The sequence below is a fragment of the Capsella rubella genome, unplaced genomic scaffold (assembly GCF_000375325.1).
Source record: "Capsella rubella cultivar Monte Gargano unplaced genomic scaffold, Caprub1_0 scaffold_4, whole genome shotgun sequence".
Taxonomy (NCBI): Eukaryota; Viridiplantae; Streptophyta; class Magnoliopsida; order Brassicales; family Brassicaceae; genus Capsella; species Capsella rubella.
The window spans coordinates 11,907,975-11,919,598 of record NW_006238920.1 but is presented as its reverse complement, the minus strand read 5'-3'; the positions used below and the strand labels follow the sequence as shown (position 1 = coordinate 11,919,598).

Sequence of the window (11,624 nt, the reverse complement as noted above, 5' to 3'; positions counted from 1 at the left end):
TCTATAGGATCGATTATCAATATTAAGACGAATTCTATATATATATATATATATATATATATATATATATCTACAACTTGGGAGTTTCTATTTCTCTCTCTATCACAAAAATTGAACGAATTGACTTAATAATTATTATCTATTTTTAAAACATATCTTATGACTGAAGTTACTAACGTTTAATGAAAGTAAAAGTACCAATTTTGTCATGAGGTGTAATCTAGATCTATCTTACTCTAAGATGCATATAATAACTACAGAAAACATTGGTTTAAAGAAAAGCTATATATTAAAAAGAATTTAGAATATCCGTTGCCATCATATACATATATATATTTCAGCATATATGTTGAGTTGGAGAGAGAGGGAGGGGGAGAAAAAGGAATGATGGATACAAGCATCCAAAAAGTCATACACATAGACCTTCAAAAGTCTTCACCTTAAATTCCTAACACATATGTATGAGTGTGTGATCTCTCTGATTGAACTTTGTCCATAGAACTCCAAGATAGACCAAAAAGGTTCCACCCACAAAACAAAAACAAAAACAAAAACACAAAAACAGCCAAATAGCTAGAGACCAAGATGAGATCAAGCAGCAAAAGTTCTGAAAACTCCAAGACTTGTCTATCTAACAACTTCAAAGCCACCACCAATATAGAAGAAGACAAAGAAGAAGAGGAGGATGAAGAAGGCGAAGAGGACGAAGAAGAGAGATCAGGAGATCAGAGTCCATCTAGCAATAGCTATGTGGAAGAGAGTGGAAGTCACCAGCATCATCATCATGATCAGATCAAGAAGAATGGTGGATCTGTGAGGCCGTACAACCGCTCAAAGACTCCAAGGCTGAGATGGACACCTGAGCTTCATATTTGCTTTCTTCAAGCTGTAGAGAGATTGGGTGGCCCAGATAGTTGAGTTTCAATTATATATATGGATCAATATTCAAGATCATTGCATATGTGAAGATCTATCATTTCTAGGGTTTTTGGTTGATATTTATTAATTTTTATTATTTTCTTTGCATTATTTTCTTGGAACAGGAGCAACACCGAAGCTCGTTCTTCAACTGATGAATGTTAAGGGGCTAAGTATTGCCCATGTCAAGAGCCATCTTCAGGTTTTGCAAACATTCACATAACACATATAGTACCTTTCTTTGTTTATCTTTATCTGACCCATATTTTTCCACCTTCACCTTTCTTTTCTCTAGATGTACAGGAGCAAGAAGACCGATGACCCGAATCAAGGTAATTTACTTCTTTCTGACTAGTTAGGGTTTCTATATATGGAATTTGATCATAAATCTTAATATCTTATAAATGAAATCGACCGGATAATGATTCGTGTCTTCATTTTTCTCTTTCCTTTTTTTTATAACTTCAGGAGATCAAGGATTTTCTTTTGAGCACGGAGCTGGTTACACCTACAATCTTAGCCAACTTCCAATGCTACAAAGTTTTGATCAAAGGCCTTCTTCTAGTCTAGGGTATTTTGAAAAACTACTCAGCCTATTAACTTTAAACTTAATTTAACATATATAAATCATGTATAACTTGAAATGTATTCAACAGATATGGTGGCGGTTCGTGGACAGACCATAGACGACAGATCTACCGTAGCCCTTGGAGAGGCTTAACGGCACGAGACAATACAAGAACAAGACAAACACTGTTTAGTGCACGACCTGGTGAGAGAGTTCATCACGGAGTTAGCAATAGCATTCTTGATGATAAGAACAAAACTATTTCGTTTCGAATCAATTCTCATGAAGCGGCTCATGAGAACAATGGAGTAGCTGAAGTTGTTCCAAGAATTCATAGAAGCATTCTTGAAGGCATGAAAACGTTTAACAAATCATGGGGACAGAGCCTTTCATCCAATCTTAATCCTTCTATCGCAACAAGGCCACAAGATCATATTGCTACAACACTAAATTCTTACCAATGGGAGAATTCTCGAGTGGCAGAAGGATCTGAGAATGTCTTGAAAAGGAAAAGATTATTATTGTCTGATGACTGCAATAAGTCAGACCAAGATTTGGATCTAAGCTTGTCCCTTAAGGTACCTCGGACACACGACAACCTTGGGGAATGCTTGTTAGAAGATGAAGAAAAAGAAAATGGTGATCAACAAGATAGCCTGCAGGGTTTGTCTCTTTCATTATCTTCGTCAGGTATATCAAAACTTGGTCCAACCATTAGGAAAGAAGATCGAACTGATCATAAAAAGGGAAAGATTACGGTCTTGGCAAGTCCCCTTGATCTCACTTTGTGAATATAACAACATATATATATATTTATATTCTAAGTGAGATCTTGAGGTACTTGTTGATGGAAGACGGTTCTGTACTGTTTATCATTCGTTGCATATTTGTGACAAGACCCATAATTAAGGAAATAATAGAGATATTTTTTTTTAAACTTTTTGTCATTTTTTCCACTGTCGAGGTGTAAAATGCATATTTAAAATATATGTGAATTGTGATCGAGTTGGGAGCTAGCTAGCAGAGATTTGTTTTCTACTGAATAATAACCAAGCAATACATTAGTGAGACTATATGTTTTTGAGAGTTACAAGACATTGCACGTTGTCTTACATGTGTCTTCTTATGTCTTCTTGTGAGACGTTGCAAACGTATGTGTAGTTCCCGTTTTCACTCACCCTCACACAACAAGTATCCTAAGCCAATATTTTGTTTTCTAACATAGAGATCTTGTCTGAAAAGTTAATACATTAACGTTGAGTCAGTGAACCTAAGTTGCTTTCTTAATTATATGTATACTATATATTATTTTCAACCAGATCAAATAAATTAGAAGTCTGATGCTTCGAACACATCACATACGCGAAAGAGATAAAAAAATTCCGAATCGTACCTAATCTGAGCTATAGCCTCCGAATCTAATAAAGATCAACCATACAACCGAAGAACGGCATATATAGAAAAAAAACAAAAAAGAAGCTAAATTGTCAATTTGACGATTTGAGGTAGAATAAATAATTCTACGAGAGGATTATAAAAAAAAAAAAAAAAATTGTTTAAAAACTATTTTAATACCAACCAAAATTTTATTTTAGTTTCAGTTGTGACTTGTGAGATTAAGGGGGAAAAAAACTCGTTAAGAGAAAGATGGAGAGAAAGACAAGAAGACAGATGTACTTGACATGGAGATCGATGTGTCTTTGATCTCCTCGATAGACAACAAGTTATTTGTTATTCGCATATAATCGTTTTCTTATCATCTCGGGCCTTGAATAAGATTTGGCTATATATCGTTCTCTATATATTTAAGAATATTTACATATTTCCAGAGAATCAAAACTATGGTAGGATTTTGTGTCTACTTACATGTGTCTTTGTTGTTTCATCCTTCCCAGACCTTAATAATTTGAACAAGTATACATTTGTTAAGTCAAACATATTTGTAACGTGATAGATCAACTTTTTACTTTTAAATATAGTATATATTTGACATCGTATGATTCTCACAAAATATTTTTAAAAATGGCAAAAGTTTTCCATATAAACCAACTTTTTGGAGTCAGTGAAAATAGTAAAAATCTGATAATATTCACAATTGTGATGGAATAATATGAATTGTTATAACTAGAAGTCTAGAACACCAATAACATTTAAGAAAATAATGGAATAAAAGGAATTGTTATAACTAGAACACCAATAATGTATTAAGAAAATTTTGAAACAAAAATAATGAACTAGAGCCTAGAGGAGAGGAAACAAATTTCGCAAGGCGAAACGAGCAATGACAGAGTAAGCCTTCTGAGAAGGATGCACAGAATCAAAGAACAAATACTTTGAAACATCGGCACAAGTCCTAGACATTGGCTGGCATAAAGGTCCTGCCTCAAGAAACCCTGTCCCGCAGCATCCTCTCAGTGTTTCCTCTATGCCTGCATAAAATAGAATCTTCAAATTAGTAACTATGCCACAGTATAATTAAATGTGTGTATAAAAAAAAACAGCTACTTACCGTATTTCTGAGGGTATTTGACCATGTCTATCAACGGAGAGTAGATATCAAGGTAAAGAACTTTGGAACCTCGAAGCCTCTGACTAAGACGGGAGGTTAGCCTCTGTAGCTTTTGGTTGTACACCAGAGAATCAACGTTCTGATGTTCAGTACAGGTCCTACGAAGGAAGTTTCGAGAAGTGAGGCTACCAGCTGTTACTTGCACTGGAAGGCATCCGATTGGTGGTAGTCCAGCTACTGTAATCCTTCTTGCTCCTGCGTCATATAGCCTCTGCAAGCATTTTTAAAGGTTATAACAAATATGAAATTCAAAAAAAAAAGGTTAACAAATATGTTACTGGATCTCTCTCATATATATTGTAACTATGAGAAAAACAAGATGACCATAGAGGTCTCTAACTCTAACTATTATAAATGGGCCTGTAAGAACAATCCCAAGGACACAAAAAACTGGGCCTATGAAAACGTCTTAATCTTTGGTTCTCTAGAAAATATGAAACAAAATTGAAATAAAATAGAAATTTAAAAGAAGAAATACATTAAAATTTGAAAAGTATCAACAAGACAACAACATAATGCATATCGATCTCAAAAATAAAAATAAAGATAATGATGCATATCAAAATAGAAAGAAAAAAAATTATTGAAAACGTTTTAGAATAGTTATCTAAATTACATCTAATAATTATATTAGCTAACGCGTATAGGTCTTACTCTAGTGAATAAATTTAATGACATGGGATCCATGTACGTAAGAAATTGGTTACTATTTATGTGCATATATATATATATATAATATCATATTTTTCCTAAAGATATTACTATATTTCGTTTTTTTATAAGATTTATATACTACCAAATTAAATTCCGATAAATTTAGATATGAAATTAAAAGATAAACGTGTAAGTAAGTACCTGGACAAAAGATTCGACTTTGGTAAGGAGATAATCTTGATAATCCGAAGCAGTGATGAAATTCCCACGGGCATGACTGTAAACGTTATTAGTCATATCATTAGTGCCCGCACTAATCACGAACAATGCATTCCTAATCACCCGATCAGTCTCTAACTCTCCAACCAAACTCTTCATCTTCCGCACGGCCTCTTCGAAGTACCTCCACTGCCTGTCCATGGACAAAGTCAACGATAAGGCCGCCGTACGATCATCTAAACCACTTCCGGCCGAGGCAAAACTGACGCCGGTCAAAAGCTCAGAGGGTTTGACCGAAGGGTTTAGGTAAGCTGGTACGGTGGGTTTGAGCCCTAGAAAGGAGGCTAAAAAGTCGGTGGCGAGTTTCCCGTCAGAGAATCTTCCGGTGGGGAGTCTGGCCGGGAAAGATTTGCCGTAGGGAGGATGGTTGCTTCGGAAAAGAGTGGGGATGTAGTTGTTGTTGCCGGGATCCACGGTGGAGTCGCCGAAGGCGTAAAGAGCTGTTATTGGTGGGGATGGTAATGCATTGGTAGGGCTTAGGAGCTGGATGAGGGGAAGAAGAGTGATGAGGAATGTAAGAACGATTGATTTGCGAAGGTTCATGATTTGGTTGTTGTGGAATGATGACAATAGAGAAATTTATAACTTTCGATTTGATTGTTTGATCGGAGTGGCCAAAGGTATCTATATATAGAGGGGTCCAAAGGTGTTTTACAATAGGAATGGGAGTAGTATAGTTTACAAGGAAAAATATTTGTATATATTTTTAGGTGACAGATTTATTCACTAAAGGAATAGGAGTTAAATAATTTACAAAATATTTTTAGATATTGTATTGAGGTGACAGAATTATTTACTACAGGAATAGGAGTTGAATAATTTACATTAGTATTTGTATATATCTTGAGGAGGTGGCTGCAAAACATAGAAGGTTCTGTTAGGGTTATCTGATAATATATATATAATTTATAATTTGCAACGAGTGTCTAAATTAAGAAACTTTAAGTTAGTTGGATATCAATCAAAGCAATAGATAATTTTTGGTTTGGTTGGTTAGAGAGCATCTGATATACATAAATAAAATCATAAATACATGTGCAGAAAAACACAGTAAACGGATGGACACAAATATAAAACAATTGAATGCGTTTATTTTCTCTTAAAAGAACATCACTTTTAAGTTTCTAAGTAATAAATGGGGCAAATCATCAGAATGTGATTTGCACATTGAAGACTATAAAGAAGAGAAAAAAGTACTCAAAATAGGCGTGCAAGGAGAGCTGGCATGTTAATATGTAAGCTCACGATGAAGCCTTTTAATGCGCTCCCAGTAACCATATGGTGGCCAATGGGAAACTAGATTCAGAATTGTACTTAAAGAATAAACTTTGATGATTAAAAATTGGTGGTATGAGGTGGGATATAAGTTGGTCAACCATGCTATATTCCAACATTAGTGGGAATTAACATGGCGAGGTACGTGAAACGTGTGCTCTCGGTATCTTCATTCTCTCGTCAATCGAGGCGATCTTTTTATGACTTGATGATTGACACATCATATGATCGAATCAAATTCCATATCTCAGAAAAAAAAAACAAAAAAAAACAAAAGACGTTAAGTAAGTAATCCACTGTGTTAACGTCAGAGCTTAACCTATGCTTCGAGAAAAGCTAGTAACATGTGATAAAAATTTGTGTTTTTTTTTCTATAATATGTATCACTACTTATAGTCTTCATTCTAACTCCATTATCTTTGTTGGACGAGTCTTTTCAGTTTTACAAGAACAAGACTATAGATAAATTTCTTCCCTAGTTCCCGTCAGTTTACACTAAGGATTGAATTGAACAGCCTTAAAGTAACAATCTTGTAGCTCATGTTCATTCCAACAGTTGCAGTGAAACATGCTTCAAATTGAAGACATCAAATGCCACAAACAGAGCAGTTCTGGTTCTAATATATATCTTCACATTCACATCTTCTTCGTTCCATGACAATAACTCGATCAAACAAGAGCTCTTCATCTCTGTTTCTATTCTTAAGCTTAAGCTATAATCGATTCAAAGCCTCTCTCTGGTTTTACTAAATCTATCTTTCAAACTTAAACTTAGTCATCATCGTTGTTCTTCACATGGCTTTCATAGAATTGTCTCAATTCATCACTCATTCTCAATCCTCTCATGACCATCTCTTTCAAAACAGTCTTCGCTTCTTCGAACCTCTTCCTCTTCATAAGCTTACCAGCCAAACACCCAAAACTCTTAGCATCCAACCTCAAATCTTTCCCGGCGTTCGCTATCACAAACTCCAAACCCAGCGCATAATAGCCTCCCTCCACGAGCCCCGCTATAACGTGCGCATGCGTCGAGTACAACACAGTCACGCCTTCCTCCTCCATCCTCCTCAACATCGCCATCGCCGCTTCTACTTTCCCCGCCCTACACGCGCCGAGCACAAGCGCGTCGTAGCTACGCGAATCCGTTGAGATCCCGTCTTCCTCTATCTTACGCACCACCTCGCTCGCCGGTTCCAATTCGCCGTCATAGCAATGCGAAGTAAGGAAGTAGTTGTACGCCGTCACGTCCAACGGAACAGATTTTGTTCTCATCGATTCCACAACTCGCCAAGCTTCTTCGACTCTGTTCTTCCTGGTGAGCGCGCACAAGATCGGGTGAAATGTCGACGGAGTTAGACCTAATCTCCCGTTAGACATGTCTCCTATCACGATTAACGCGTCGTTGATGCGGCCGAGCTTGCAGAGACGAGAGATTAGAATGTCGTAAGCGTTTTTTCGCGAGAAACCGCCGTCGATCTGAGGCAAAACACGGCGGAGATCTTCTAAACATGAGGAATACGAGGCGGTATTGGTGAGAAATTTGAATGTGTCGCTCGTGTTGAAAGAGCCGAGCACTATTCGGTTGTTTAGAAGACGGCGCACGGTCTCGAAATCGCCGGAGCAACCAGCTTCGTTGATTAGTTTATCAAATTCGGTGGTTCTACGACGACCTAGAGGAGTCTTCACGGTTGAGAACGATCGATCGGCGAGAATTTGAAAGCTAAAGTTGACTGATTGTTTCACAAGTCGTCGCCGGAGAAGAGACATTGGAGTTTCACAAATTGAATTAGGGATTTAGGGTTACCGAAAGAAGAAGGTTTGGCAGATATTGGGGCTACGATTAAATGGGCTTTTCTTCTGCTATTATAGGCCCATTATAATACCCATTATGGTTCCAAAGACAACAATCTCATAAAAAATGATCCACAAGTCTGTTGAAGAGTTTTAAATTTATTTTATAAGTGTTTAGGTTAGTTAGCAGTTGTGTTGAGCACTAAGAAGATTTGATTTAAGTGATATACCTAAATTGATATTTAAAGAAAGTATAATTATGGAAACAAAATTAGGTAACTAAAGGATGAGGAAACCAAACACTAAAAGGACTAATAAGAGATACCTAAATTGATACGATCTTTTTGTGACTGACTGAAAAATAAAAAATCACTTTAGTTGAGATGTTTCAAAAGTCTACAACGTGGCTACTATTTTGAATTTAGTATTGTTTTTTTCTTATAAAGCAAGTTATGAAACTGTTTATTTGATATGGAAACTGTTTTCATTTTCTATGTTGTATGTAGGAGGCCATTTAGAACTTAGAGCTAGGCTAATAAAATATGATTTGTTCACGAAAACTCTTTTCGCATTTTTGATCGTATAGTTTATTGTTAAACGAGTATATATATATATATATTATTTTATGGATGATACTAAAGATTATTCTTATATATGCAAATTTGATTAATACTAACAAACAAACAAAAACAAAGATATGATTTTGAGAATACGATACTTTAAAAGAATATCTCTTCTTCTTCTTCTTCTTCTTCTTCTTCTTCTTCTTCTTCTTCTTCTTCTTCTTCTTCTTCTTCTTCTTCTTTCTTTTTTGGTGAAAAGACTTGGATTCAATTGTTTGCGAGGAATCCTTTTTAGTATGGTTGAAAAGATTATTAAAGAAGTCGAGAAAGGAGATAACGAGAAAGAGGGGTTGTGATAAAAAGAAGAAGAAGAAAAAACAATACTTATCACATCAAGAAAAAAAAGAAAAAGAAAAAGACATAAAATGTTGGGGGCAAATATGAAAATCATATCTAATCTAATCTAATATAATCTAATCTAATATAATCTAAGCTTATCCTAATAATAATATAGATTAACTAGTATGTATACGTTTATTCGATCATCTTCTAGATCAAGAATAGCCTATTAACTCATAAAAATGTTCTGTAACACTCGGACATTTCCATTCGAGGCTCCACGTTTTGCTATTTCACTTTGGTCTTCGGAAAGGTAAAAATGCATTATACTATAGTATAAAAACCGAAAAATAATTACTCCTCCTCGATATCTTCACTATGAAATTGAATCGGTGAACAATTCTCAATGTTCAAATAATGAGAAAGTTATTGTGTCAACAGACATTGTTCCTCGACTTTACACTAGACTGCAAATTCACTTGGTTAGCTAGCTATTGTCAAAGAATAATTAACAGTTGTTCACTTCTTGTTTGTATACAAAATTATTTTGTTTTGTCTCGGAAAAATCCAAAGCTATATTAGAGTCTTTGACATAGTAGATAAACTGTTATGTAAGAAATAATGTTGTAGTAGTGATAGAGTTACGAATTATAAGTTTGTCTCCATGCAAGTGTAAGATGTCTCTGCCGACCAGTCTTTGACCATATGAAAGCGTTGGCAAACATAAAAGACAAATACTCTCTTTTATATATAGATTCAACTTTACAACCACTCTCTCTGCATTTAATTATGATTGCGATCAGCTCATTAAGAGGCCGGTGACCGGCTTTTACATTTTAACACTCGAATCTTCTTCTCTTCCTTGTCTGTTTCTCAACGCGAATATGTACATTTATATGTCTTCTTCACTTCCTTGTTTTATATGTGAGGCATAGCTATATATATGTATATGTTCGTTGCTTACTCTTATGATATCTATATATGTACATATCATCCTTTCGTGTCATTTTCAAATGAACCTTAGTTTGGTTTCACAACATGATATAACAAAGGTCACATACTGATCATCAATACAGTGTTGTTATTTTCATGTTGAATACGATAAATCGTTTCGGGTCCTAATTTATATCATCTATACAGCATGTTTTTATGTAAATGTTTCGCAATATTGTTTGTTTCGAACAAATAGTTGTAATCTACTCAGCGCCGGCCCAAAGGCCAAGCCAATGAATCATTGGCTTGCGGCCCTTGCTATTATATCAAACTTTTGGCCCTATTTTCCAAAAATGTTCTTGTGGTCTAATGGTTAAGGTGGTGTTAGTGATGCTATAGCCATGTGGGTTTGAAACTCCACGTTGATCAATTTTAGTTTTTTTTTTCCTTTTGTTTGTGGCCTTCAAAAACATAGCGACGGCTCTGAATCTACTCGTTTCCATAGCCACAAAAATGTAGAAAACAAGTCGTAACGATTTGAGAGATGGGCATTATGTCCCCTCTCTTGACTATGATGTTAGGGCGTAAAAAAAGAGTTGAGAACCAGGCTTGCGACGATTAACTCGAACAATCTCCAAAAACTATCATCTATATATAGTTTAAGAAAGCAATATATAGATAAAACATCTCATGTATTTGATTTCAGGTTTAACTTATAGAGACTATACTTAGTTGAACTTTCTTGTAGTTATATATATAGTATAAGATCAACAACACCACAAACACTTAACAAGAATATTGTGTATGTAATGTGGGAAGTAGTAGTAGTAGTAGTACTCTTGTTTAATTATTTGAGAAGGGATGGTGGCTATACATACTGGCTACTTTCCCAGTGGCTCAAGAGAGCTGGACCTACGAAACGAAATTATTGTTGGATGGATAATATGTGCATGTGGTGTTTCTTCGGGTACACCCAATATTTATTTATTTATTCATTTATATATATATATATTATATATAGATATTATGCGTTACGAATAACGAAACTAAGTTAAACAAATTTATAAATATGAATATAAAACAGAAAAAAAAGAGATGATTTGTTTTACCCATAGGATGGCCTACGCCTTTTTGAAAATCACGTACTCATCGGTTGAAAATGAAAAAAGAATATAACTTAATGACAAGGATTTTGGCTTTATTTTCATATGACTCTATCTCGTCATATTTTCTGTCTACATGCTACTATGTGCTTATGCATCTATATATGTGTCATCTTTGTGAAATTATTTATTCTTCTGGATAAGTATACACGTAAATAGTGACATTTTATTAATCACACGCACACTTTCGCCGATTTATGGGTTTTACTTTATAATGAGAAAAGATCTATATATTGATGTTTAAAATTTGGAATTTATAAACTTAAAAGTGATATATAGCAAATGCATGGTTAAGATGCAATGGTACAAAGGGCTAGCTAATACCACACACACGAAAGGGTATGTAATATTAGAGCTCCTATATATATATACGTGTACTGTACTATTGTGTACAATGAATTGAGCGTAAACGTGAGTGAAGCCGTGAAGGTTATGACTTATGTGGTGTGAGTCTAAAGTTACACTGAAACAAGATAAGTTCAAAAATAGGAACAAATTAGGAACATGTTTCCGAATTTTAATTTAAGGAGTAAGTGTGGTTGTCCATATAAGCGAAGTCATATGGGAACTGC

General features: G+C 35.0%; 3 protein-coding genes across 3 annotated transcripts; 1 reads left to right on the top strand and 2 right to left on the bottom strand.

Moving 5' to 3' along the window:
* The first annotated feature begins 381 nt into the window (after positions 1-381).
* On the top strand, positions 382-2,549 carry LOC17888272 (putative two-component response regulator-like APRR6). Its single transcript, XM_006294232.2, has 5 exons — positions 382-913; positions 1,044-1,120; positions 1,214-1,250; positions 1,387-1,489; positions 1,575-2,549. The coding sequence occupies exons 1-5, from the start codon at positions 586-588 to the stop codon at positions 2,275-2,277; spliced, it is 1,248 nt and encodes a 415-aa protein (XP_006294294.1). The 5' UTR covers positions 382-585; the 3' UTR covers positions 2,278-2,549.
* Positions 2,550-3,648: 1,099 nt separating this feature from the next.
* Positions 3,649-5,609, bottom strand: LOC17887838 (GDSL esterase/lipase At2g40250). The gene is made up of 3 exons (XM_006295892.2): positions 4,911-5,609; positions 3,996-4,266; positions 3,649-3,915 (listed from the first exon to the last, which is right to left on the bottom strand). The coding sequence occupies exons 1-3, from the start codon at positions 5,529-5,531 to the stop codon at positions 3,728-3,730; spliced, it is 1,080 nt and encodes a 359-aa protein (XP_006295954.1). The 5' UTR covers positions 5,532-5,609; the 3' UTR covers positions 3,649-3,727.
* Positions 5,610-6,786: 1,177 nt separating this feature from the next.
* On the bottom strand, positions 6,787-8,071 carry LOC17889858 (pentatricopeptide repeat-containing protein At2g40240, mitochondrial). The gene has a single exon (XM_006294501.2). The coding sequence runs from the start codon at positions 8,028-8,030 to the stop codon at positions 7,035-7,037; it is 996 nt and encodes a 331-aa protein (XP_006294563.1). The 5' UTR covers positions 8,031-8,071; the 3' UTR covers positions 6,787-7,034.
* Between the last annotated feature and the right edge of the window lie 3,553 nt (positions 8,072-11,624).

What these genes read in the sequence shown, in the direction of transcription:
- LOC17888272 (XM_006294232.2), top strand. Translation starts at nt 586, where the DNA reads ATGAGATCAAGCAGCAAAAGTTCTGAAAACTCCAAGACTTGTCTATCT. An exon ending in GAGATTGGGTGGCCCAGATA is followed by an intron (nt 914 to 1,043) that starts GTTGAGTTTCAA and finishes TTCTTGGAACAG; the next exon opens with GAGCAACACCGAAGCTCGTT. An exon ending in AGGCCTTCTTCTAGTCTAGG is followed by an intron (nt 1,490 to 1,574) that starts GTATTTTGAAAA and finishes TGTATTCAACAG; the next exon opens with ATATGGTGGCGGTTCGTGGA.
- LOC17887838 (XM_006295892.2), bottom strand. Translation starts at nt 5,531, where the DNA reads ATGAACCTTCGCAAATCAATCGTTCTTACATTCCTCATCACTCTTCTT. An exon ending in AAGTCGAATCTTTTGTCCAG is followed by an intron (nt 4,267 to 4,910) that starts GTACTTACTTAC and finishes AAATGCTTGCAG; the next exon opens with AGGCTATATGACGCAGGAGC. An exon ending in CAAATACCCTCAGAAATACG is followed by an intron (nt 3,916 to 3,995) that starts GTAAGTAGCTGT and finishes TATTTTATGCAG; the next exon opens with GCATAGAGGAAACACTGAGA.
- LOC17889858 (XM_006294501.2), bottom strand. Translation starts at nt 8,030, where the DNA reads ATGTCTCTTCTCCGGCGACGACTTGTGAAACAATCAGTCAACTTTAGC.